The sequence below is a fragment of the Furipterus horrens genome, unplaced genomic scaffold (assembly GCF_987537825.1).
Source record: "Furipterus horrens unplaced genomic scaffold, mFurHor1.1.pri manual_scaffold_3, whole genome shotgun sequence".
NCBI lineage: Eukaryota > Metazoa > Chordata > Mammalia > Chiroptera > Furipteridae > Furipterus > Furipterus horrens.
In genome coordinates, this window is record NW_028327173.1 from 94,791,917 (window position 1) to 94,819,817 (window position 27,901).

The 27,901-nt window shown below is 41.6% G+C and overlaps 1 protein-coding gene across 2 annotated transcripts in view; it reads left to right on the plus strand.

Annotated features, from left to right (window-relative positions):
• Positions 1-27,901, plus strand: part of SLC22A23 (solute carrier family 22 member 23) — a 192,026-nt gene that overhangs the window by 20,013 nt on the left and 144,112 nt on the right. Inside the window, exons 2-3 of one of the 2 annotated variants that reach the window (XM_090269884.1) lie at positions 18,801-18,904; positions 24,764-24,918. In XM_090269884.1, coding sequence (XP_090126010.1) covers positions 18,801-18,904; positions 24,764-24,918 — 259 coding nt within the window. The remainder of the gene's footprint in view (positions 1-18,800; positions 18,905-24,763; positions 24,919-27,901) is intronic. The other variant, XM_090269885.1, reaches the window with a different exon arrangement.

Sequence of the window (27,901 nt, forward strand, 5' to 3'; positions counted from 1 at the left end):
TGGGATCTTTGGGGAGAACCTCTTCCTCCTTTCTTTCTTTAAGAAGCCCTGGGCCAGCCTTGTGAGGGCAGGCAGCTCACGGGTTAACAGACTTAGACAAAACCCCAGACAAAAACAGAAGGAGCCTTTGCTATCTCACCCCACAGCTGAATATGGACAGTAGCACGCCCCAGTTCCTAGTGGGGCAGCAAAGGGAGCTCTTTTCTTATGGAACCTACCCTGCAGGATCCTATTTGTTCCCTGCTCTGGGTTCTGGAAGGAATTAGAAGAGTATTTCTCAGCAGGAAAGAGCGAGTGAGAGAAGAGTCCCCTCACTTGCTCCCTCCCAATTTCTTGCCTCCTGTCCAAAACCCATAAAGGAAGCAATGAAATGCAGGCAGACATTCCCCACCATTTTTAAACATATGAAAGGCATGGCTTTTTAACAGGATTTTCACATTTCTCTGTGTTTACGAATCACTCAGTGCTTTATCAGGAAGTGTGTTTGTGCTTGTTTGTGCTCATGCACACACAACACCCCAAGTCACACTGCATTTCTTTTTCAAACAAGGTAAGCAACCTGTGGTGGACTTTCATTGAGATAACAGTGTGGAGATTGTTCTCCAAAATGTTCAGCATAAATGATACACTAATTGCAATGGTTGTTGAAATTACTGAGCCAGAGAATAAATACAGGAGGCGACTTTGCCGAAAGTTCTCCCAATACGTAGGTATTTAGTGTTTGAGCAGTAGTTGCGCACAGCAGCAGAGACTCTTGGTTCCTTTAGGTTTTGTTAAAGTAGTCACATGATTTGAAAAAAGACGTTTTAAAAACGATTTTCAGTGTAGGTTTTTTCAGTCTCACACTCAACTGCACCTCTGAGACTGCGTGTTCTAGAGAAGCCAGGGTGTCTTCAGGAGAAGCCAGGGTGCTTTCAGCAGAGGCCAGGGCTCTTGCGGGAGGTGCTGCTCTGACTGAGGTCCAAGAGCAGAGGTAGGGAGCCCCATGTGCAGCCCTGTGCAGAGGACCCTGATCTGAAACCAGCATTGTCATGTTACCCTGTGAAGCCTCTTGAAACCTAATTTGCAAAGTGGAGATGACACTTACTGCACAGTCTTGTGGAGATTAAATGAAATGGTCAATGTGCGGGCTCCCTCTCATCAGTATGTGCTTTGAGACACATTTAATCTTAGTCCTTTTCTGCAGTCATGTAGACAACTACTATGCCTCATACAGCTAACAGCAATTTCCAACCATTAACCTTAGACCTTTAAAACAAGAAGTATGGGAGTTCACGGGATGCAATTCAGATCAGCCCTGGCAGTGACCGTGTTCGTGGCATGTGGCCAACCTGCTGAGCCGTGGACGCACACGATGGCTCTGGTTTCTCACTTTCAGAACCTTTCTTCCTTTAGCCCCGTATCATACCCCGCTATGCAACATCTTATTTAGATGTATCTCCTAGGTTCCCTAAAATGCCCTCTTTCTCAGAATTTCCTCTTTTTAGTCCTACTTTCTAAAACATTTGGGCAACTAATCTTAGCTAAGATAGTAAAGCAGTTTACACCAAAGTATCAGGGATAATCCTCCTTCGGGGTTCATCCATATCTTTCAATCTGTTGATTAGAGACTGATCAATAGCCTGCAACTATAAGTGGTATGTTTTTATATTTCTGACAGAAGCAGCATCAAGCAAAAGCCAAAATAAGGTTTCATTTCAGCTAACATTTTAATTCTATTTAAAAGTGGTTTTTGATAAATTCTCAACCCTAGCATAGTATGCAAGGCCCCTACCAGATTTGCACCCTGCTTGTCTTTACACCTCTTTCTAACTCAATATCTGGACCCAGTGCACATCTCCTGCCCGCCCCACAATTCTCGTCTCTTCCAGTCAAGGAACTGTTTTCTCACCACCCAACCCTCATGCCTGATGAAGGCTTGAAAATTAGAGGAGAAAGTCGGGACTAGGATGGAACCTTAGGCCCCTCTGTGTTCTCACAGCCCAATATATACATGTACTGTCACAGCCCTTTATTTCTTAGTATTGTCAATTCTTACAGCCCCTTTTTCTACCCTTACAGCCTGAACTCTTAGAAGCAAATATAGCACTTTCTGCACTGCTGCTTCCCTGGGGCCTGGTACTCAGTAGGTGGCCAGAGAGTTGTTAAATACTGAAGCTGTGTCATTCTCTACAACATGTGGATGAGGTCCCAGTGGCCTGGACCAGGATGTCGGCTATTAGGTAGTGACGCAGAGGGAAGAAAATCTTTTCTCATGAGGACAGAACCATTGTGTGAAGTTGAAGGCACAGGTTGAGGGAGCAGGTGGCCGTGTGAGGTAGGAAGTTGATTACTACTCCTCTTTTGTGAGCAATGTCCCTTGTACTCTTCCACTCAGAGGCAACTCTGAGGAGAAAGGATGTCTCATTGCAAGGAATAGTTTCTCCAGTAGAGAGAAGATGCTGTGCAAAGAGGTCTGGACCATGGAAAAGATTTTCTTAAGATTATGTTCCATTAGGCTGAGGATATAGAGGAAAAAAGTGGTTGCTCCAATAACTTTCTGCTAAGATCTTAATTTGGGGTTCTCTTCAAAGTGGTATGCCACCTGTGTTTAAGGTAAATGGAGCACCACCTTGCCCATTTCCCCCCATCTACTTCTTGGGTTTGTCATTGGTAGAACTGGAATAGCATTGAACAGTTCGAGGTAAGCCTTAAAAATACACGTTTTTATTGTGACAAACTATATGTAAAATAAAATTTACCACTTTAACCATTTTTAAGTGGACAGTTCTCTTGAATTAAGTACATGTGCAATGTTGTGTATCCGTCACCACCATCCATCTCTAGAACTTCTTCATGTTCCAAAACTGAAAGTCCATCCCCTTTAAACAGTGACCACTTGTTTCCCCTCAGACTCTGGAAACCATCATTCTTATCTCTCCAAATTTGACTTGTCTAGGTCCATCACATCAATGGAACTGTGCAGTATTTGGCCTTTTGTGTCTGGCTTATTTCACTTAGCATAATGTTGTCAGAGTTCATCCATGTTGTAGCATGTGTGAGAATTTCTTTGTCTTTTTAAGGCTGAATTTCTTTGTTTTTTTAAGGTGTACACACCACACTTTGTTTATCTGTTAATGGACCCTTGGGTTGCGTCTGCTTTTTGACTGTTGTGAAGTGAATAATGATGCTATGAACATGGCTGTACAAATATCTGCTCTTGTCCCTGCTCTTAGTTCTTTGGGGTGTATAGAGTACTTTTTAATGAATGCAATAGTATAATAAGTAATTTCCAACAGAGTACCTAAGTGCTCTGAACTTGGGCTGACTGGCCTACAAGAGAGGTGAGGACATGCAGTGCAGTTACATTTCTTTTCAAGGAGGCTGAATTTTACACAGTTGTTGCTTTTTGTTGCGATTGACCCTTTGTATATTATTTCCTAAGAGCATTGGACATGTTACTAATTAGCCATTATTATCTCTTGTGAAAATAGAGAGAAACAGTTTTCATTTTTATTTTCTCTGATCAAAGGTAGAAAAAATTCCTGCACTTACTTTGGCTATCCTTTGATATTCATGAATAGCACCCCTTCTCTGTTTATGTAGATTGCCAGGGGTGACAGGACTCCAAATCCCAGAATTGTCATGTGTTATAATTTGCATTGTGATCATACTTGTATATTAAGTCATGAAGGTCAAACAAAATATACATGGTAACATCTCTCACATTCTGCAACCTCAAAATAGGCCTTTTAAGTGTGCATGGGGGGGAGATGGTTTCCGAGGTCAAATAGGTTTGGGAAGTACATATGCAGAGTCCCCTCTTCAGGATTCATGATACCCGGTAACACAGTACAGGCTCCTAGAGGCACTGCTTTCAATGAATATCACTGCAGTAATTTGACCATTGGTCCTTCTGTGAGATGAACACCTCCCACGCCCTTTCAGCCTGCTGCCTGGAGCATGTGCTTCAACCGATGACTTAAAAGTGAATGCCTTAAAAGCTCAGCCACAAGGGGCACAGTCCAGTTGAAGGGTTTTGTGTATGAACCATTCATTTTATCTTGCCTTTTGCTTATTTGCCTTAGAGAGAGGAGAAAGAGTGAGAAATGCTTAATGGGAGAACTGGTTGTCCTGTGAAAAGCTTTGTAAGTCTGCTCTATTGGGTCAATGGTTAGTGGGGAGCATTATTTTGGATTGTCTGTGAATTGTACCTTTTCGGGGTATGCCTTAGAGCCAGGACAGGTGTCCTGGCTTAGCTAAGCAAGGCCAAGTGCCTGGAACCACAAACACTGTACTATAGCAGAAGGACTATGACTTTCAAAGAATCGTCGGAAGCAGAACAACTGCTTATCATGTTCTTTGTAAGGGGCTTTCCCACTGGTTCCTAAGTGCTGTGATTCCAAATCCAGGAGCAGCAGGAAGATGTCTTCTCTGGAGCTAGTCACCTGAGGCCTGCCACCAGTCTGAAGTCTTAGATCACTGTCCATCCTGCAGGGTGGCAGGCAGTGCAGCAAAGCTGGAGGACCACTTTGGGAGACTAACTGAGGACCATGACTTGGTGACACTGCAGCTACTTTGGCTTCAGAGGGTCTCTGCACACCTCTGTCTCTTTCTTCTTGCTGAGGTTCAAATTGTGTGGTATATCCTCCATTTTCATTTCCCACACATCTGGCTAGGCCCTCTATGGGTTGCTGGGGCATGTTCTCAGGAGAATTGGTTCACAGTAGTGAGCAGTACTCTTTAGGGAGATGGTTCTGGCTTTGGCTTAAGGATACTTTGAGTTTAATCGAGGAGATACCTTGATGAACTAACTATTGGCCAGTTAACATGTTCCCCAGGATGTCAGAGGCACCCAGAGTGCAAGGTGAGGGCCTTGTCATTGTTCAGCTCCCTGGAGCTCAGCCTCCCTTCTTCCTCTCCCGTCCCTTGTGCTCTCTGCAGAAGCAAACTGCACAGTCACATTTTGCTGTCACATTGCCAGTTAGGCACAGTGTTTTTAGGAGATTAATAGTTAGTTCAAGGGAAAAAATTTAAAAACACCCTTTTAGGTATAGGAGTGTTGTTAGCTTTTGAGAACCAACCTACTGTTTTGTTTTGTTGGGGTTTTTTTTTTTTCATTTTGGTCAGAGAAATCGTATATTTAGTGAATGGTTGTGGGAAGTTTGGGAAATGGCACTGTGCTGCTATTCTCAGTGCACTTCTGGGAGGTCCGAGGGAAGGACATTGCACCCTGAGCTCTGGTGAAGGACGTGAAGGTATGGAGAACCCCATGTGGAACTGCCTGTTCTCCCTCCAGCTGCTGTGAATGCAGCAGTCCCCGGGGGCACCCTCTGTACCCCCCCTCCACTTGCAGTTCTGGTACTGGCTATGCAGAGAGGATGTACAACCGTTAGAATACCCCTTAGTTCGGATCACTAAGGGGTAAGGCTGAATCAATAATGCAGACTCTCAATGTCAGAACCCTTTTTGAAAGCATTTTTATTATTCTTACATTCAAATGTTACTTACCAACAGGTGTAAGCCCCCGAGGAGCTGCTTAAATGACAGGCAAAACTAATGAGTCCTAATCACCTTGTGTCAGTTATACACTAGGCACATTCTTTATATTATTTTGGACTCATAACACACCTATATTATAGGTGTTGTGACTCCTATATCATAGCTGTTGCAACTGAGGACCCAAGAGGTGAAATAACTTGCCTGGGGTCACAAGACTCTCAAGGGAAAACTACCAAGAATCAAAATTCAGTCTGTCTGAGTCAGAATCTGTGCTCTCACCATGATGCCCAGTTGCTCTCGACAGTCACATGTGCGCCGTGGACTCGGCCCCCATGTTAGGTTCTAAATTCCACACCTCCTCCAGGCTCTTCTTTAACTATGATGTTCTTCCTCAGAGATGATGGTAAACTGTAGCCCAGCTCAAGTGCAATGAAGACAAAGACCAAATGGTTAAAAGTTCAAAAAATTTCACTCCACTTTTGTTAGACCATTTGTTGAGTTCAGTAACTTTGGGACACAGTGTGGTCCAGGTGAAGCCTCAGGGTTCTGTGTCCCTTTGTTTTAGCAGGTTGGTGTTGGCTGTCTCCAGGGAAAAGGTCATCAGTTAGAGTCACAGTTGTACTAGTTTTTAGTTTTGAGTTGGGCAAGACAGACAACATCCTTGTTTGAAGAGGCCCTTTTACTTCATATCATCTGTGTCTTTTCAAGATGGTTAGACCAGTTGAAAGAGGAGAAAAACTGGTTTGGCTTCTCAACTACTTTGATTCATAAATTATAAAAGGAATGACTGTTTGACAGGAGGCCCAAGAGTTGGTCTCAATTAACATGTTGAGTTAATTTTTTAAAAATCCTTTATGTTGTAAGTGTTTTGGACTAGAATGAAGGTAGACACAATGACCATCTGGTTAGGAGTTGGCAATTCTCCTTATTGTCTTGCTCAGCAGTAATTAACTTGTGAGGTTTGAAGGAGGACCTGGTGTCCCTGTGCATCAGACCAGTCAGGAAATGAGACTTTCCACAGAAGCCTGGGCCACAGCGACTGTGACTGGGAAGACCTGGGCTCTGCCCAGGTGTGGCTCAGCTGCAGGCTTTGTTATTTTGAGTGTCACTTCACCAGTCTGGGCTTCAGGTTCCTCAATTTAAAATTAGGAGGTTGACCTTGACTTTTTCCAGCATCTCAATACTAAAGTTCTATGAAAAATAACATACTGTGGTATTTTTAATAGCTGCCATTTATTAAATACCTGCTTTTCACAGGCACTTTATAGGTTATTTTTGTTTAATCACCGTGACAATGAAATAACAACAAAGCTGGTCTCACTTCTATAACAACGTGCCTCCAGGTATTGAGAAGTGTATTGAATACCTGGCAAGACAAATGCTATATAACCTGTAACAATTTACTATAAATCAGAGAATTGTTTCTTTTTTGCATGAACTAGGGCTGTTTCTTTGAGTTTATTGAGGGAAAAAGCCTGTGTTAATCAGATGTGGATTTATAATCTTCTACTTAAAAGCCATTCGACCTTAGACTAGTTGCTTCACCTCTCTCAGCCTCACTTTCTTCACCTATAAAATGGACCCTCTGGTAGTAATGCCTGTGCCTTCAGCCTTTTGTGATGCCTGAATGAGAGAGCTTAGTCAAAACAGTTAGCAGAGTGCCTAGACCATGACAGGTACTTAACAAATCTTAGTTTCCTTTCTTCTTAGAACAATGCCTAAATTATATAACAGATTTAGTCTATAAAGAGAGAATTACTCATTGTTTTAAATAAATTTCTCTATACCCAATATTCTGTTGGCTTTTATAATAAAACTAGAATTATCTTTCTCTGGGGGAAAATTACTAATAGTGAAAAGTTTGGCAGAAACGTTTAAAAACTAAATTGCCTATATAAATTTTATATAATAAATATGTACTAATTATTTAAATTAAATTATAATCACAGAGGAAAAAGGATTAAGGAAATGCTTGGCACCATTAACATGAGCAAACACAAAGAGCCTTTGACTTCTGGGAGTGGCAGTTTCCATGTGACACTATCCCTTTGTATCTCCTTCATCACAGGCATTAGCTTAGGGACTAGAGATATAGAAATAAGGCATGGTCCCTTTCTTTGAGGAATGCAGCCTAGTGCGGGGATTGGCAAACTTCCTGTGAAGGGCCAAATAGTAAATATTTTTGGCATTACAGATCATATGATTTATGTTGTAACTATCCAATTCTGCATAAACAGTTGTTGTGTAAGCAGTCAGGGACAAACTAAATGGAAATGAACAAGTGTGACTGTATTTCAGTAAAACTTTATTTTCAAAATGGGTGGCAGGGCTGTATTTGGCTTACAGGCTGTAGTTTGCTAACCCCTCAGGTAGTGAAAGACAGACTTCTAAATAGCCAGCAATTATAACATTGTAATAAATAGTTTGGGTGTTTCTCATGAGTACAGGATACCATGGAAGTACAGAGAAGGATTACCAGATCCAGCCTGGGAAGAAGAGACCCCCTCAACTAAGTTTATTAAACTTGATAGAAATATGGAAATGTATTCATTTTAATCTTTGTAATTTTGTACCCCTTTCACTTAATTGCATGCTTTCAAAAGTAATTAATATATGCTCATTGAAAGAAAAAAATGCAAGAAAGTCTGCCATACTTTGACTCCTACCTAGGTGATATACAATGTTAAATAATTTTAGTTGAAATGAACTTTATCTTTTGAATAGCCATTGATCCAGAAAAAATGGGTGTGTGTGGTATTGTGGGGTAGGTGCTGAAGAACGATGCAGCAAAGGCCACCAAGGCTCTTCAGGTGACTACAGAGGGGCCAGCATGTTGAATGGGGGGTGGAGAGGTGTGGCAGATGCAAGGGATGACTCCAGTCATAAAGGGAACGTAACAGGGCTGTGTTAGAGTCAGGGTCATGGCCTGCCAGACAGTGGGAAGGGACTGAGGCATTTGTATCTAGCAAATGAAGGATGATTTTCCTTCTGCTTCTGAGTTCTTGCAGGATTGATCACACCTGGAATCCTCATTCAAAGGATTTTCTGATCCTAATGTCAAATGTTCCCCATACTTGGCTCCTTTCCAGAATTAGTGGGACCATTTCAAATATTAATGTTATAGTCCAGTTTTGCTCACGCACTTTATTATACCAAAGAATATCCTCAATTAACACATGAAATAACTTTAATTTCTTAAGAGTCTTCCAGTTACTTAGTATAAATTAGCCTGCTGGACTTCCACCTATTTGTTGATTTCACTGAGGGCATTAGTGTTTCCTCCTGTTTAATGCTCAGGGCTGTGCGGTTGCTTTTCTTTCTTTCTTTCTTTTATTCCCCTGGTTTTGCAATAGGCCTCTTTATAGTGTTTACTTTTAATTTCCCTTTTTAGAGGTAGCTGGTGAGGGCCATTAGTAAAATATGCATTGCAGAATTTGGAGCGACTCGCCAAGGTTTTAATTGCCAAAAGGATGTTGTTTATTATAATCTCTGCTGCCTCATGGGCTATATATTCAGCTTCTCCAGATGCCATAGAGGGTTTTGTACCAAATGAATAATATTCAATTTTGTAAACTTCTGCTTGGAATTATATGTACCTTTATTTCCTTTAAGAAAATAAAGGGAAAAATGAGTGCCTCCTTGTATTATTCTCCCAGAGGTAATCCTACATCAGCTACCTTGGGCCCATTTGGTAGTTATTTTTCTGTTTCCCTTTTAAATTGCCCTTTGAAAAATGCTCAAATTCAACAAGAACTGGAAAGCCCCCAGCGTCAGTAACTGAAGCGGTGTAGTTCCCATTTCTCTTCCACCAGGAAAGCAGCAGGACAGCAAAGAGTAGCAAGCAGTGAGAGTTGTCGTTGGAAGAAAAAAGGAACAAGACGGAGATCGCTGTATGAGGGGATTCAAATGAACCCAAAATTACTACATTAGTCAAAAATGGGACCACACAGTATGTGAAGTTTAAGGAGTGTAATCAGCTTTAATGCTGTGGTTCAGAGTGGGTTTCCTGCAAATGAGCAGGAATGCAGATTTGCTAATCAGGGTGTGCCTTCCAGGTAGCATGAGGAGGCTTGCAGTAGATTTTGGTACAGCTCTTTTCCTCAACATGCCATGTTTGGTTTTTTGGCACTCAGTTAGGAAAAAAAAAGTTAAGGAGCAATTTGAGTAGCAAACAAAATTTTAAAAATTCTCCCACGGTACCTGGCAAGGATGTTCATTTCATTATGTCATTTAAGGAAGCTTGCAAGGATGCCAGCTCTAACTAGCAGTTGTGTTGGCTACTGTTGAAAGGAAGTCTCCTAAAACTGGAGCATGAGCTTAGGGGGCAAAAAGGAGAAAACGATTTTCAAAACAGGTAACAGAGCTTAAATTTTGATAGTCTTTTAGGAAGAAAAATTCATATACTGCTAGATTTTAAAAATACTGAAAAACACAGATAGCATAGCTGCCTAAACATTAAGAAGCTGATTGTAGCTAATGTGCTTCATCAGTCTAGTTTGTAGGGCGTTCCTTTTGTCTGCCTGTGACTAATCTTTTAGAGTAGGCTTGCATGCGTGCGTGCGGGTGTGCGTTTGTCTGCTGCCCTGCCATTTCTATTGTCTCTAGTTAAGAAATGCAGAGCATGGCAAGGCCATGGTATGTAAAATAGTGGTTCATGAGAGGCTGCTGAAATGCTACTTGAGGGAAGAAAAGGGTTGCAGAAGAACACTTACCCTATATTTCTCTAAATGTCTACAACCAGTTAAGAAATTTTGTTTTATTTAAGCTTTTGAAATTTTAAGAAGTGTTATCTCCTTTGTAGTACTGAGCAGAAATGGGTCATCCTTTTATCTCAACTGACTGTTACTACGTTGTCAACAGATGACTTGCACAGTGACTGGTAAAACCCTTCTTGGTTTCTAATGGAACAAGCTCAGTGGGGATCTCCATTACAAAAGATGAAACTTAGGGGAGAATTTTCATTTAGTTCTCTAAAGATTGTTTCTTGCTTTAGTCAATGTGCATTACCATAAATAAACTTCAGGCTATGAAGACTTGGTTTGTTCTCAGTCATTTTCCAAACAAGCTTCCTCTAGGCCCAAGTTCTTTGATTGTGATAAAATGCATATTTCTGAAAAGGTGAAAGGCGTTAGGTTGTTATTTTTTATTTTTAATTATTTTGTCTTACCCACACCAAATCACTTCCACCTACCGCTGTGGTAGTTTACATTATATTTACCTATATTTTTTCTCTCTTTATAAGGTTTAAAGATTAATTGTAGGAAGTTTGGAAAAGTCAAAAGTATGAAACTGAAAATAAAACTGTCTTAATTCAACCCTCCCGAGACAGTTAAAATATTGTGGAATGCTGTCTTCTGATTTCCTCTGTATACGTAAACATCTATTCACTGCTTTTTTATTCTGAGCCTTTCTCGTACTATTATATAACGAACATTTTTTTTCTCAATCATTAGTTTGCAAAAGCAAAATTTTAATGGTTCTATAGTATTGTTGGACATTTAGTCGAGTTCCCTTTTTTTTTTTTTCTTGCATAAGTTACAACCCTTGAACATCATTGCACTGGGACCTCTGTGGGCATCTGATAATTTCCTTGGGAAAAAGCACCACGAGAGGGAATTGCTGGGACAGAGTGTACATTATTTAAAGTCATGCCATGCATATAGTCAAATTGCCTTCCAGAATCACAGTGCCTAGTTTATACTCCTAGCACAGATTTTCACCTCTTTGTTTCTCCTGCATCTTTGGAAAACTTTTAAAAAATTATTTTTGGAAAATAGAATATTGAGTTTTGATTTTCATTATGGAATCAAGGATTTCTCAAGTATTTTTTAGCCATTTGTTTTATATTTTGTTAACTGTCTGGTTGCTTTCCTTATTTCTAGTTGGAATATTAGTCTATGTTGTTATGTAAATACTTATTATATATTAAGGATGTTAACCCTTTAGATATTGTAGGGGAGGGGAAGAAAATTTTTTCTTTTTCCTTCCTAGGTTCTGTGGCTGGGGCCCTGAAAATTAGACTCATGAAAAACAGATTAACAAGAAAAAAAACAGAGTTTATTGACATGTTCAGCTAGCATGCATATGGGAGGACTCCGTGATGAGTGACCCGAAGGGTTGGTTAGAACTTGGGCTTATATAGCATCTCAACAAAAGAACAATAGATATGTAGCAAAGTAAGAAGACAAAGGTAAAGGGGATTAAGCTTTTAGGGGCAGCAAACTTGGGAAGATAAATATATGAGGGTCATTTTAGAAAGATTTTTTTGCAGACACATCTCAGTACTGACTTCCTGTCATTTACATGACCATAAAAGTCCCCCAGGAGAGGGGATTTATGGCAGCCCTCATTTCTCAGAAGGCTCTGCTTGTAGTCAGATAAGCAAAGCTTTGAGAAGGCTTCTTTTTTGCATCTGTAGTTCTCATTTGCCTCCAGTTTGAAAATCATCCTTATGCCAAATTGGTATCTTTTGGGGTGGCATATTCTGATCCCATACAATATGTTTAACAAATTTTGTTTGTGGCATTTTGAGGCACAGAATTTAAAAAAAAATTGAAGTTATAATACTTAATTAGTTACAGTTGGTTAAACATATAAAATCTATCAGTCTTTCCTTACATAGTTTTTTTTCACCTTAGTTTTTATTCTTAGGGATTCCATCTTCACTTCACAATTGGATAAGTAAAGTTTTCTTCCAATGTTTTTATGATCTCTTTTTGTTCTCTGTTTTTAAGTTCCTTCCTTTTTATGTTCTTGTTTTACATTTTGTTTTCTTATAGCATCATTATTGCTGAAAATTAGATTGTTTTCCTTATCTCCCACTTATTTTCCATTTCATTAGAAATTTCATTAGCTTGCTTGATGAATATTTCTCTACTCTGGTGAGTCAAACAATTAGATTATTCCTTTGAAAATATAAATTTTCTTTCTTTTAGCATATCCTTTAAAATATATAGGTAGAGAAAACATCTACCAGATTTTCTATAACCTCTGCCTTTTTTATTTTTTAAGGAACATGTGCAACTGAAATTGAGAACACTTTTTAGGGTCCATTTTCTCACTATTTTAGTTGTGGCTCACAAACATCATGTGGCATCCCCACAGGCCATCCCTGGTCTTGGAACAATGGCAGAGAAGGCAAGCCCAGGTTATTAAATGGGGCCCTGACTTTAAACACTTTTATGATCTTGTTAGAACTGCTGATGAAGTGTTAATGTGCCTAATGAGAGGAGTGTTTTCATTGTTGTGTGGGTAATGGACTTGAGGAGGCTGGAGTTAATGCATGAAGACTCTTTTGTATTAGTTCAGGAAGGGAGGGTGGCACTCCCAGTTCTGCCAACCCCATCCCAAGGAAACTTAATCAGGGAATAGGGTTCACTTTACAGATAACAGAAACCACACAAGGTATTTAAGGAGCTAGGGATTGAATACAGGGAAATAGTGCTTAGTAAATTATAGGAGCAGCTGAAGCCTGGGCCTCCAAAAGAATTCCTAGAACAGCTCCCTGGACTTGACTTGCCCAGGGAAGTGAATCACAATGAGGAGAGTGGGGAAGCTGGGATCTCTGTTTAACTGTTGACTCCAAGATCACAGCTTAGCCACCTCTAGACAGGTCCTCCTGCCAGACCTGACCAGCAGAATGGATGCCCCACTTATTCCCCACTTCATATGCTTTCCAGTTCAAGCTATCCAAAAAATTAGAACTAGGTTGTGCACTGGAAGTTATTTTGGGTCATGCAGCTGATTGGCAGAACCTAAAGCACATTTGAAACCTTAGCTGTAAGGGAGTCGGGAAGGTTTTTTGTTTTGTTTTGTTTTTTAGCCTTCCAGCCCACACACCAGAAGGATGGTGCGTGAACCCCTAGGACATGCCCATAAATCAGGTTGTCCAAGTGGAGGTGGAGCATGAGGGAGAGTGAAAGGGAGAATTCCTGGAAGTGGTGACTGATTGATGTTGGGGTTTGAGAAGAGGGAGGTGACCAGAGTAATGTCAGGGGCAAAACCCATTTAAGGCCTGGTTTGGCGTGCTTTAGATTTTTTAAACTCCCTTAGTCTTTGCTTAGTGAAATGATCAATTGCCACAGTAGAGGAAACAAATTCTAAGAGCAAGGTGATCTCAAAGCTTCCTCATACTTCTGAGATTCTCTTGAAGATAATATGTCTGAATATATTTTCTTTTCCCAATACATTTTTGCAAATACAGAGGTAGAAGTCAAGCAGGGGATGTTGTCTCACTGGTGCCAGCAGCCCCACCCCTCCCGTTTTATGGAATGTGCCTCGGGTGGCCCTGCAAGCTTTCAAGGGGGTTGTGATAGGCAGAGCCCCAGGCATGAGGAACCTCACCTTGGGGAACCCGTTGGAGCCCGGAGCCAGCTCCCTTCTTGATTTAGAGATGCTGTCTATTTCTGGGCCTAATTGAGGGGGTGATGAACCAGAAGGCTGCTTGGTCTTGGATCCCCTGGCCCCTACCCCAGGCTGAGAACAGCAGCACCTAAAACTTCCTCCAGACAGGCTTTCTTTTTTTATTGGCTGTGGAAGTGATTCTATCTCAACTGTTTTAATTTTCCACCTCAGTGTAGTTAATTGATAGAGGTTCCATTGAGGATGCCAGTGAATATCTTATTTGGTAGCACCTAAGTTGAGTCTTGGCTGCCCAAGGCCAGCTAAAGTTATTATTCCAGTGGCTGAGTTCACAACAGTACTGACAATGTCCCCCACCTCCCTTAATGCTTTTATGAAAGCCTCTTGTCTCCTAGCCATCTAATATAAGCATAATGTGCTCCTTTGTATCATTTGACCTCAAGTAAACTCATCAATGGGAAGTCTGGGTAGAGACCTGAGCCAATGATTCTCTGCCACAGAGTCAGCAGCTGGTGCCCTCCTCAGCAGCAGGGTGGGACCAGGTGTGTCCCTCTCTTGCCAAGAATGTGCCAGGCTGAGGCACAGGCAGGTGTGGTATGATTGGGCTATTATGATTACAGGTGTTGTAGCATTCCTCTCCTAGGTTAGCCAGCTGTGCTTATAGATGTAGCTCTTACTCTTGAAGTCGATTACTTTGTGAGCAGGTTCCTGTGCTGGGTGGTGAGGAGAGAAAGCAACTCAGGGATGGCCTCAGTGTATAATCCCAGCCGGGGAAGCAGATATACACAGTGTTAGTTATGATGCTGTAACTCACTGTATAGGCAGAGCCTGCATTCCCAGTTTTAGGTTGCACCTTGAAAGCTGTTTGGTATTAAACATTTATTTTCTCCTAGAAACAATATATTACGTGAATTTTGGTTTTCCAGGTTTGCCATCAAAAGGCCATTTAACTCATAATCTAGTTTTACAATCCTGCGTTTGCAGTACACAGCAATAGCCAATTCTACGGTGCGTGATTCATGCAGCATTTGGCTGCACGCTTCTCTTGAACCTCAGCCCAGGACTGTGAAACTTGTTCATCATCTTCAGGATGGCAGGAAAATGGCACAGCCTGGCCAGCAGGTGGTTCTCAGACTTGAGCAGGTGTCAGAATCACCTGGATGGCTTGTTAAACTACCTCTACCACTTACTTGACTCTGGAAGTTCTCGTTCAGAGGTCTGGGGTGGGACTCTAGAATTTGCATCTATAACACATTCCTAGGTGCTGTTATAGAGACCACACTTTGAGGACCACTGGAATAGACACGGGAGGAAGTTAGTTACCCATTTAAAGAATGCCTGTATTTGAATTCTTTTTTTTTTTTTTAATGTTTTATTGATTATGCTGTTACAATTGTCCCAATTTCCCTTCCCTCTGCTCCCCTCCACCTGGTGGCCCCCCTCCCTCCAGCTGTCCCCCTCTTTTAGTCCATGTCCATTGGTTGTGCGTATAGTTTTCTCAACCTCTTCCTGTCTATTCCATTCCCTCCTACTATGCTTCTTAATTCCTGTACCATCTCTCTCCCTCTCCCCTTTCCCCCTCTGCTGACCTCCCCTCAATATGTTCCCCATACCTATTGTTCTTTTTCCACTCTCAATGCCTATTTAGTTTGCCTTTGTTTTGATTCCCTAGCTTCTGCTGTTGGTTCTTGTGATGCAGTTTTCATTTTACTGTTCATAGTTTTGATCCTCCTTCTTCTAGTCCCTTTAACATCTCATATAATAGTGGTTTGGATCTAATGAACTCCTTCAGTTTTATTTTGTCCTGGAAGCACTTTCTCTGCCTTTCTATTCTGAATGACAGTTTTGCTCGATAGAGTATTTGTGGTTGTAGGTTTTGATTTTCATTACTTTGAATATTTCTTGCCTGTCCCTTCTTGCCTGCAGGGTCTCCCTTGAGAAGTCAGCTGATAGTCTAATTGGGACCCCTTTGTACATGATTCTTTTCTTCTCTCTTGCTGCTTTTAAGATTCTCTCTTTATCTTTAATTTTTGACAATTTGATTATAATGTGTCTTGGAGTCGTTTTCCCTGCATCCAGTTTTTCTGGAACTCTCTGTGCTTCCTGGACCTGTAAGTCTATTTCCTTCCCCAAGTTCGGGAAGTTCTTCATTATTTTTTCACATAATTTTTCAATTTCTAGTTCTTCTTCTTTGCCCTCTGGCAATCCTATAATCCGAACGTTCGATCTCTTATAGCTGTCCCAGAGGTTTCTGATCCTCTCCTCACTTTCTTTTCTTTTTGTTTCCTCTTTCTGCACTGGTTGACTGTTTGTTCCTTCTCTATGTTCCGGTTTGTTGATTTGATCTTTGGATTTTATTTCCTTATCACTTGTCTCATATGTGTTTTCGTTCTTTTCAGTATGAGTGGCTTTCTTTCCTTCCCTGTCCTGTTCCAAATCTTTTGTTAATTCTGTAAGCCACCTTATAACAATAGCTCTGAACTGAGCCTCTGAAAGGTTTCTTATTTGTCCGTCTGTCAGGTTCTTCATCTGCTGCCTGGTGAGCTGCGTCACCAGGATTTCAATCATTGTCTTCTTCATTTTGACAGATTTGTGTTTTGCTTTGCTTCCTGGGCAGGCTGTGGGGGGCAGAGCCCCGTGTACTCATCACTACCCCCAAACCTGCAGCGATCCGGACCTTTTACACCGCCCTTCAGTGCTTTGTGTGGGGGCGGGGGTCCAAGATGGATTCCTGCCGTTATTCTCCGCTGGGAGACTGGGGTCCATCGTACTGCCCTCTGGGCCTCACCGTCCGATGCAATGGAGGGGCGGGGGGGGGGGGCTGCCTTTCCCCGCGTTGGGGTCACGAGCTGCCCGGGCTCAAATGCAACCAGGATTGCTCCCCTGGCGTTTCTCGCAGTCCCGCCGCTATTCCCGCGGCTACTGTGGACAGCTCAGCCCAGCCTTTCCGTCCCTATTCCGATTTCGCCCCTCCTACCTGTCCAGGCGAGCACCGCTGGTTTATAACTTCATACATTGGGCTTCCATGTAGTTTTATTTTCTGGAATTTCTGGTTATCTTTTGTTTTGAGGTAGTTGTATTCCTTTCTAGTTATAGAGAGACCAAGCGTGTCCGTCTAAGCCTCCATCTTGGCCAGAAGTCTCCTATTTGAATTCTTAATGATAAGATTCTATGCAACCAGCAGTGCCCCACTCCCCAAACACATGGAAAAACCTAGACAATGACACCCCAAACTATCCCCTACTGACAAGGCCCTTTGCTGTCAGTCTGTGCTGGCATTTCCTTTCTTCCTGAGCCTAGCATTGGCCATCACTCTGGAAGCTGGTGAGGTAGATGAGTTAGTCACTCTCTCCAGGCCTGTGGAAAGTTGGAAGTGCCCTGAGGGCATCAGTGAGCAAGCGTGTGTCCCAAGGAGTCCAGGGAAAAACATGAAAGGCAGCTGCCTTCCTGTTTTGTTTGGGCCAGGTGCCTTTCTCAAGAGTCTATTGCAGAAATTCAGCTTTTCTCAGAGAACATTGAGCCGAGATCCACAGCTAGGAACTCCTGGGAGCCTCCATCAGACTTTCCAGAAATTGATCTGAGCTTACAGTGCCCTTTAACGATCTCCCACATTAAACTCTGGGTCTCAAGATGGACAGAAAGGGGAAGATATTGAAGAAGACAGAGCTAAGATCCTCATCTCAGTTCAACCTTCCATATAGCCCACGTCATCCCTACAAATCCTGTTTCTGCTTCCAGAACTCCTTCAGTTTGACATTTCCCACTCCCTTTGCCCCACTCTGCATCTATCCAGCTTCTTTCTTCACTCTCCCTCTCCATTGACCTGGAATAACTCATGCTTACCATAACTGGAAGCTTTAGCCACTTCTTTCCACAAGACAGAGGGCATCAGTACCACTGAGGAGGTGATGTGTGTGGGGGACTGCAGTCTTTAAAGTGCCATCAACAGAGACTCTTGTCATTTGCCCCTTGAGCCCAGACTTAGCTGTTTGTGCTCCACTGGGACACACATCACTTCAAGGGAACAAACATGCATTTCTCTCCTGCTTCTGCAAAAGGAGAAAAAATAATTGGAGGATTATTTTATTTGTTTATTAAATAATAAAACTTAATTGCAAAAATAGTCTAAATATTGTATTCACTAATTGATCGGCTTTCTCTCCAAGTGGAGCAAATAGCTTTAGAGTGGAATATGGGAAAACACAAGGGACATATACAAGGAAAATAATATGAATGCTTAGTTAAAGTTGATATTTCAACATTTGCTATTCTTTATTTCATTTTTTTAAATTTACTTTTAGAGAGAAGGGAAGGGCGGAAGAAAGAGAGGGAGAGAAACATCAATCAGTTGCCTCTCACAGACCCCCAACTGGGGACGTGGCCCACAACCCAAGCATATGCCCTGACTGGGAATCGAACTGATGACTTTTCAGTTCACAGACCAGCACTCAATCCATGAAACCACCCCAGCCAGGACTTACCCTCTTTATTCTTAAGACTACTTCTAAAGTTTGCAGAGTTTTGGGGAATAAAAACACAAAAATTGATTTTAATTTCCTCACCTCATTATAATATCTGGTGTAAAACCTATCAAGGCCTTCCTGTCTGCTAGGCCATGTGACAGCTCATGGGTGCTGGTGACCAGGAGCCCCAGACTCCTTGGCTGCTCTCTATCCCTCAGGTTACCTTCCCTGTGGTAGCTGGGACAGAAGGAAAATGCATACTTCCTACAGACTTTTATAATCTGCCTCAGACTAAAACATTACATTACCTTCCATAGGCAAATTATATTGTTGGCTTTTCAAAACCTTTGAAGAGAGTCTTAATGGTATACATGACACGGCACTGTAAATGGTGTCATGGTCCTCACCACAGTTACTGTTTTGCCCTTATGATTGACTACCACTGGCATGTGTGTATGTGTCTCTCTGATTTATTTTCTATTTGCCCCTCTCTAGTGGGATCTTGTATGTGATAATGCCTGGAAGGTCCATATCGCTAAGTTCTCCTTACTGGTTGGATTAATCTTTGGCTACCTAATAACTGGATGCATTGCTGACTGGTGAGTACCAATGTGCCTGCGCACGAACCTTTGGAAGCCACAGCAAGACTCTACTTGCTAAAGAGGAGTGGTTAGTGTTAGTTGCTGTTACTGAGTCTTTTCTCTGTCCTGGTGTTGGTGCCAGAACAGAAGGCCAAAGCTATCATCTGGAGAATTCAGAACTAAAATAATTGGCCAGTGCACATAACAGACCCTTTTGAAGTGAGAATTTAAATTCATTGCAATTCTCTAGCTTCTAGCATTTAGCAAAACCAGCCTGGAGCCCCATCTCCTACTGACACTCAGTGTTTAGATAGGAAGAGCCTGAGGATATAGGTTCAGGGCTTTCTGGGCTGAGCACTCAGAGGTTGTATGTACAAAACACATAAAAAAATGGGGAGACAAGAACCTAGTGAATTTAACAGTTAAGGTTGTACTGATTAGCATATCAAAAAGTCCCACAGATTTTAGAGAGGAATGGTCCTTAGAGTTGCCTCAGCCAGTGGATGCCTCTCTAGGGTCCATGGTGAGCTGGGCCTGGAAAAGCAGACAGCATTTGGATAACAGATGGGCATTTCAGAGAGAGGCAGAGTAGTAACCAGAGGGAAGAATGAAGATGCTTTACTTAGGTGGGTTAGGAGGTCTAAGGGTCTGGAGCAAAATGTGTGGTTCGGAATGGAGTGATGAGGTTGGTAAGATATGGAGAGGGACATGGTAGCAGAGATGATAATGGTATTTGCAACCAACAGTTATTGACTGATTACTGTTGCCAAGTACTGTGCTAAATATTTCCATACATGAAAATATTTCATACTCACAGAACCCCTGTTACGTAGCTATTATTATTACCTCTGTCTTATAGTGGAAAAATGGAAGCACAGAAGTTTAAGTAAAATCCCCAAGTTCACTCAGCTTTCAAGCAGGGAAGTTAGTCTTTGAAACTAAGCCCCATGGTTCCAGTGCCTATCTCTTCACAAGTGTGCACAACACTTTTATTTAAGGTACTTTGTGCTCATGAGGGCAGTAGCGGCAATGCGGTTGAGCATCGAGGCTGTTGCCCGATTTGACAGGGTTTTCAAGTAACATGACTGCTCAAGGAGAGAGGCATGGGCTAGCTCTTCCCCCTTGACTTCCTTTATCTTTAAAGGAACTTTTTTTGTGTGTGAATAAGGACAACTTGGACCCAGTGACATAATAAGGGCCAAGAATGATGTAGAGCAAACTCATGCCTGTGGCTTTGCTCTGTGGTGCCTTCTGTACCTGGTTAGCTGAGGAAGCTGTTTGAGGCAAGAACCTAGGGGGACAGAGCAGCAGGTGGAGCCCAGCAGGGTTCTGACACCCTTTTCAAGTTCTGGAAATTTCTTTCCAAAAGCTAGCGTCTATTCAGGAGTTCCTCTCATTAACGTGTAATTTCCTTTGTTCAGAATTTGCTTAATCATCATTTATAAATGTTTCTTAAGGACACATTTCCTGGGGACAGTAACAGAGAAGCTGTAAACAACCTCTGGAAAGCTATGCCAAGGCCCCCTTTGGATATTTTTTTTCTGGGGGGCCATCAGATGGGGAGTGTAAGTTATTGTTTAACCAAATACTTAAGCTTAGAGGTTTTCAGAGTAAGCTGAACTGATCTAAAAGATACTCTAATCCCAATATTTTAACCACAAGGGCTTTTGTTTCCCAGAAATCAGCAAGGTTAGGAAGATACACTAATAATTCACATCACTTCTTTCTAAAAAAAAAAATATATATATATACAGACTTGACTCAGGTTCTGGTTTCCTTGTTCAGTGATTTTATAGGGAAAGCAAATACGGACTTTTATTAATATCAGTGTATAATGGTGTTTAAATTGTTTAGAGGTTGTTTTGTAAATTCTTACTTCTTACACATGCATGCTGTTTGGCCTCCCTGATCACTCACCAGGCCTGGGGACGAAAGGCAGAAATGTTTGGGGTCTTCCTTCATGAATAAACAGGGTCTGAAGTTGCAAGCCCACTTCCCTGCAGTTGCTTTTCCGAGGTTCGTGGTGAGTGGCTGTGGGTGCCCGAGAGTCAGGGCAGAAAGCTTTGTGCTGCAACTTGAACATTTTGAATGGGCCTCAGTTCCAGTTTGAGAGTTTGGTGGTTTCCACCCCTTATTAATTTCTTTTTGGCATTGTACTCCCTGCTAGAGGCTCACTGGAAAGGAAATGAGCACAGTTAGAGGGAACTGCAGGTTCCCTAGCTGTCAGCTCTGCTTCATGACTGTATAGGGAAGTTGTTCAAGTCATGGGTTAAGCTTTCAAAGATTGCAGTCAGCATATAATAAGACTTAAGCAGTACACTTTTTTTCTGTAAGAAGTTACTGTTTTCCACACATTGTGTTTGGAGGCATACACTATGTGTTGTTATGAAATGTGTTAGTTTAGTAGTATGCTACACGATCCCCTTCCCTTCCATTGTTGCTACATGTTCTGCATTTCTTGATCCAAGGGGCCACACTAGAGGACCCCTTGCCCTTTAGCTCCTGGCTCAGCCTGGCTGGTGATGGGTGGGGGGAGCATCACCTGGAGATCGGAGGGAAAGAGGAGAGTGAGGTGGGGGCATTTTAATCCCCAGCTTGGTCTCTGCAGGGTTGCCAAGGGCGGGCTGCATCCATCAGGGGCCCTCCTCACACAGCCTCCCTCTCTGGGTTCCATAACCATCCTTCCTCCAAACCCCCTGCTGCTAATAGCCCCATGGTTTCTCTCACAGCTTGCCCACCCTTTTGTAAATAGTCCCCTTATTATAATAAAATCTCCTCAAATTACTTCATTTGTGTGAAACATCTGTTTCCTGTTGAGGGCCTGTATTCCTTCGCTATGGCTGCTTTAACAAATTACCACCCATTTTGTGGCTTAAATAAATTAACTTACAGTTCTGTAGTTCATGCTGGCTAAACTCAAAGTGCCGCCAGGGTTGCATTACTTTATGGGGGCTGTAGAAGAAAATTCATATCCTTGCTTTGTCCAGCTGCAGAGGCTGCCCACACTTCTTGGCTCAGGGCTCCTTTTCTAGCTCCAAAGCCAGCAAAAGTCAGTCAGGCCCTTCTCATGCTGGTTCCCTGAAGCCGAGAGGTTGTCCATGTACTTAGATTGGACCCACCTGGATAAATCACCTCATGTCAAGGTCCTTAACCATAATCGCATCTTCAGAGCCCTTTGCCATTCACAGGTTCTGGTATTTAGGATATGGACATCCTTGAGGGTCAATATTCTGCCCACCACAGAGCCTAACTATAAAGCCTCTGCATTACAGATTTAGGAGAGTGATTTTGTCCTTCATCTCTGAGGGGATTCTGCTCTGGGGGAAGCCAGTTCACACTAAAACTCCAGTGGTTATGACTAATATTTGCTGACCGCTTGCTAAATCACTTGCACTTATCTATACCTGACAACAATCTCAGTACCTTGGCATTGACTATTGTTCCTAAAGAAAACACGAGACTCATTTGGACAAGTGTGGTCTTTCTCAAGATCATGTACTATGTAAGTGGTGAGCCTGGATGCAGGACCAAAGTACTTTGACTTTGAAGACTATGTTTGCCCCACAGTTCATAATAATTTTGCCCACTGATTTTAGCAGTCATTTGAGAGGGAGAGATTTAGAACAGTTTCTATAAGTAAAAACAAACAAACAAAAAAGCATCAAGGATGTTTTCTAAAGTATCAGAACAGGGCAAACCATGTTTGGTGAGCATAGGAATATAGACATGCAGAAAGGAATCATAAGAGCTGCAACATTTAACTATTTGCTTTGTACCAGGCACTGTGCATGTTATGCCCATTGTCTTTCTTAAAGGTTTTAATAATGCTAGGAAGTAGGATGGTCACCCCCATTTGGGGATGTAAAGGCAAATAAAAATCAATAAGTTCAATTTTGTTTTCCTTCATTTTAGGAAACCAACTAAGCCATATTTTTAACTTATTTTCATAAATTTGTTTGCTCTGGACAAAATTACCCAAAGTCTTTCCTGATAAGGGCTTAGTGATTCCTAGCACCGGTCAAGGAAGTAATGGCTAAAATCTCTGACAGGATTGTTGACTTATTTGGCATTGAGCTCATAGCTTGACCTTTTTTCACTAAACTAAAATGACAACAGAGAATGTTAGAAACTTAAAATATTCTGAATGAAATTGTGTCCTGTAGTCCCCTCCTGCTGCTCCAAATTTTCTTGAAATTACATTTATCTCCTTCATGGGGCAAAGCCATGGAGCATTACTTTTTTTAAAAATCAGGTTTACTGAGAGATAATTTACATGCCATAAAGCTCACAATTCATTGAGTTTTAGTATACAGTATTCACTCACTTATCGCAGGTATTATGTTCTAGACCCCCCTGCAATAGGTGAAAATCTGCGAAGTAGGAACCTTACATATATTTTAGTATTTATATATATTTTAAGGCTTTATAAACCCTTCCCACACACTTATAAAGTGTTCCCAGTCCCTTATTAACCTTTCCCACTCCCTTATTAACCTTTTCCACACTTTTATAAACACCACTTATGTTCTTAAACATATTCTACACTCTTAAACCTACGTAACTTTAACAACATACGTATACAGTACTGCAAAATCCTGTGATATAGCGAAAAAACTGTGATAAATAATTAAATATAATATTTTTAAAACTCCCACGACACAATGAGGCTGTGATACAGAGAGGGACCGCTGTATTTATAGAGTTATATGATCGTCACCACACTCTGAGTTTAGAACATTCCCACTGCCCTAAAAGAAAGACTCATGCCCATCTACAGTCACTCCTCATTCCTACTCCAAGCCCCAGGCAACCGAGAATCTACTCTCTAATCCTCTCTGTTTGCCTTTTCTGGGCTTTTATCGACATAACTATGTCTAGGTGAATTCAAGGCATTCAGCTACCCTTCAGATGCTTGGGCTACCACGCATGGATTTCCTCCCTTTGGCAAATAGAATTTCTCTCCAATTTCTCTGTGAGCTCTTCTTCTAGTTCGAGATGATTGTGTTATATTAATTTGTGTAATGGAGATTTTTCCCTCCTAATAAATTGATGGAAAATCTGGAAGGTTAGAAGGGAAGGGTGAAAAACTAGTTATTTTCCATTCCCATGGACCACCCCTGCTACACTCTCAGCCATACCTGGATGCACATCACACCATAGTGATAGCTGATCTTGCCCTGTTCTGTATTCTGCCAACTTACTTTGTGAGCTGCTTTTTCCAGAAACTTAGGAGACTGAGCTTCTTCCAACCCTTTGCTGCCTGATGGGCTTCACTTTCAGGTTCACAGTTATTCTTTAAAGTTCTAACTTAGTTTAGTCTGTGACCTCTTAAAAATTACTTCTCATCATAACTGAAATAAGTGTCAGCTGGCTTGGCGCTGGCTCTGACAGGCTGTGTGTGAGGTCAGGTATCTAACTAGTTACCAGCCCTGACGAAGGATATGAAGCTGCTTTGCTCAGTGTCTGAGTTGACTTTGGAGCCAATTCCAAAGGTCAGTGATTTCTCAAGACATTTTATGTTGGGTGTGTCAAGGTTTATGTTTGGGGAGTTGTTATTGATTTTATTATTCTTGCCTTGAATTATCTTCCTATATACTTAAAAAGAGACTTGACAATAGGAATGGGGTTCCTGTTTCAATTCTATTATGCAGTCACTGTTTAATCTATGCCCCCTCAACTACAAAACGAGGGGTTGAACTAAGTTTCCCCTGGGGGCTTTTCTGTCCCTAGATATACCAAAGTGGGTCTCAATAGTAGAAAGACTTTTAGCCCAGTACTCATTCAGCAGCTCTTGAACACCTGCTGGATACTGGGTTTTAGCATCTAGCATCAAGGACCCATTTAATGACGCCTAACGTTTTCCTTCTCGGTGTGCAGGGTCGGCCGGCGGCCTGTGCTGCTGTGTTCCATCACCTTCATTCTGATCTTTGGACTGACCGTGGCACTATCAGTGAATGTGACAATGTTCAGCACACTCAGGTTCTTTGAAGGATTTTGCCTGGCTGGAATAATTCTCACCTTGTATGCATTACGTAAGTATGAGCCTTCACAACTAATCTTGAAGAAATTAACAAAAGAGGTTCTGGGAAGGGGGCTCTGTGTGGTAGGTGTTTGGAATGGCAGTCTTTAATGGCCTCAACTGTTGTGGAAAAGCTCTCTAAGGTAATATCATCCAACACCTAGCTAGTCTATTCCAATCTCCAGCTTGGGCTGAGGGCACAGCAAAGGATGTAGAGGGTGGAATAATTGCTTGGAGAAGCAGGGATCAGCCCACAGCTGATATGGAGGGACTTTTTCTTTCCTTAAGAATTTTCTGCATTAATGGTCTGTGCACTTTCAAGTCCAGTACATCATTAGGCATCCCCGTACTTGGTTCTAGAAAAAGCATACCAACTACCTGCTACCATTTGGCTTGGGCTCAATGTTTTGATTGACTTAAGTTCTTCTTTCTTTCTTTCTTTTTTCTATAAGGCTGTGCAGGGTCTAAGTCATTCACATTCTCATGTGCCTAGATGGCCCTAAGTCATCTGGACTTGAACCCTATGCATTGGTACTGGAAGAGTAAATGGCAATATTTGTTAGTATCTGCTCTTTATATGGTGAAAAAAAATTTCCTCCATTAATCCAGCATGTTCGTTGGCTATATTAACTCCCCCATCAAGTACAGTTATGTTTCATTTCTCTGTACTTCGTGTTTTCTAGAATACAGCCACAAACACATAAGAAGAAGGAAGGTTTTAGGCATGAATATTTTTACTTATTTTTGAGTTTCATGCTTTCTAATCACTTGGTGAAAAAAAACTGTTAGGAATAATGTAAGATGACTTATAATATGTTTTATCTTTTTCTTTCCTTTTGACAACATGGGTAGGAGTCAGTGGTAGATCAAGTAGCAATTTCCAATGAGGTCAAAAAAGAGTAGATCTGATTCTCTTAGGTTTGTTTATTAAAAACTTGGCAACCCTTTTAAATAACCTGAATATTTGTTCCCCTATTATACAGAATAGAAATATAATCAATTTGTAGCATAGTTTGAGAGTCACAAAGAAGAAATGGGCATAGAGAAAGGCTACGATGTATTCTCCAAACCCAAGGTTGGCAGTTTTATCAGCCTCCCCCAATGTTGAACTGTTTCCGGCTTATTTGCATTTATTTTGGAACCCTTGTTGCTTAGAGAGGTTCTTTAGGAATGTATGTGTTCAAGGTCAGTGGGTCTAGGTCGTGGCTGTTTGGAGGTTTTGTTTCTTTGAACAAGATGATTATTGGGCATGAACATTTCCAAATAAAATGCCTGTGCCCCATTTTCTGGCCCTGCCCACCCACTGGTCTGTGCAGAAGAGCCGGTTCCCCACACTTGTTTTGCGGATAGTCTGGGCCCTGCATATGTGCAGGTTTGATGGGGTCTTCTCTTCAGGCAGCCATCCTTCTGAGGTTCCTGGTTCTCACAGGAAGATGTTAATCCAGTGCTTCCTTATGGATGGCCTTAAGGGGACAGCTGTGCATACTGCCAGAACAAAATAGCTGTGCTTCAAGAATTTAGCAGACTGTATAACCTCAGCCTCAGCACACGAGTACTTATCAAACCCGGTGGAGAGAAATGGAAAATTGCCTTAAAGCAAAGATGATATATTGGTTTTATCTTGCATGCCAACTGCTAATGATTGATTAAGGCTGCCAGGGAACTCGGAGAAGACTTCAGAGGACACATCAGGGCTCAGCTGAAGAGAACATCTTGATCCGTTAGTCATGTCTACCTGGGATAAAGAAGGAGGGTGCAGAAGGGCTGCGCAGACATTCCACATCTCCACAAATCCTCCCCAAATTAAGTCAGACCAGGAGAGAATCCCCTGAACTACATAATTTCAGCATCACATGGAATCATTTCACTGACTTGTGTTGTGATATGCCATTGACTCTGTGTAATCTGCTGCTATATTTACAGTAAAAAATGAAACTAAGGTTGTTTTTTTTCAGGAGATTTTTTAGTGAGCTCTTTATACTGGGACGTGCTCTTTCGTTTCGGAACCATACAAAGAAGGTGCTTACCCTTGGAAACTGCTGTGCTTTTATCTCATAGGCACAGAATCATGCGACCCAGGCGTCTACAAACTTTTTCTCTGTAAAAGGCCAGGTAGTAACTATTTTAGGCATTTCAGGTTTGTCACAGCTACTCAACTCCACTATTGTGCCATGAAAGCATCCATAAATAACATGAAAGTAATTAGATGTGGTTGTGTTCCTATGGAATTTTATTTGCAGAAACAGATGGTGGGCTGGATTTGACCAGCAGGTCATAGTATTTCAGGTCATAGTATTTCAGCCACTGAGGTAAGTGCATCACTCTCTTTCCATTGACTGCTAAGAAGCTCAGAAGCTTGGAATCTGATCTTCCACGTGTGTGGGCCTGACAAACTGAGCTTTAAATTAGGCCTGTCTCCTGATTTTATCTGAACTTTTCTACTTTAATTTCTCCTTTGTCCCATTTTATGTCTCCATAATTATTTTATTATATGTATTTGTATAAGCAACTAAGTTTTTTCTGAAATGAAGCAAGGAATAAATAATTAGTTATGTTTTCTTAGATTGGGATTACAAAGGAGATGTCATGACAAATAACCACTACAATGAAAAATTCTAAGTATCAACCAGTAGCCCCCTGTTTGAGCTAATACAATATCTGGTATAGCAAAATTAAAATAAAGGAAAAGGACATTAATGGTTACTTGGAGTTCATTGAGATAATATTTAAACAATATAAATAGAGGGCCATTGATTGAGAGATGGCAGAAGAGCTAAGCTTGGCAAGGGAGAATCAAAAAGAGGACAAAGTTTTGATGGATAGACAGGACTAGGGTAGGATGTGGTGTGTGCTGGGCTGGGAAGCCCATGTCTCTATCAATCCTGGATCAAGACACAGGCTGGTGATGAGTAGTTAAGAAACAAGCTCTCAGTCAATAGGGTAGATGACTCAATTTCCAAATTAGTGTGTTTGCTAGCATTTTATACACGAGTAGT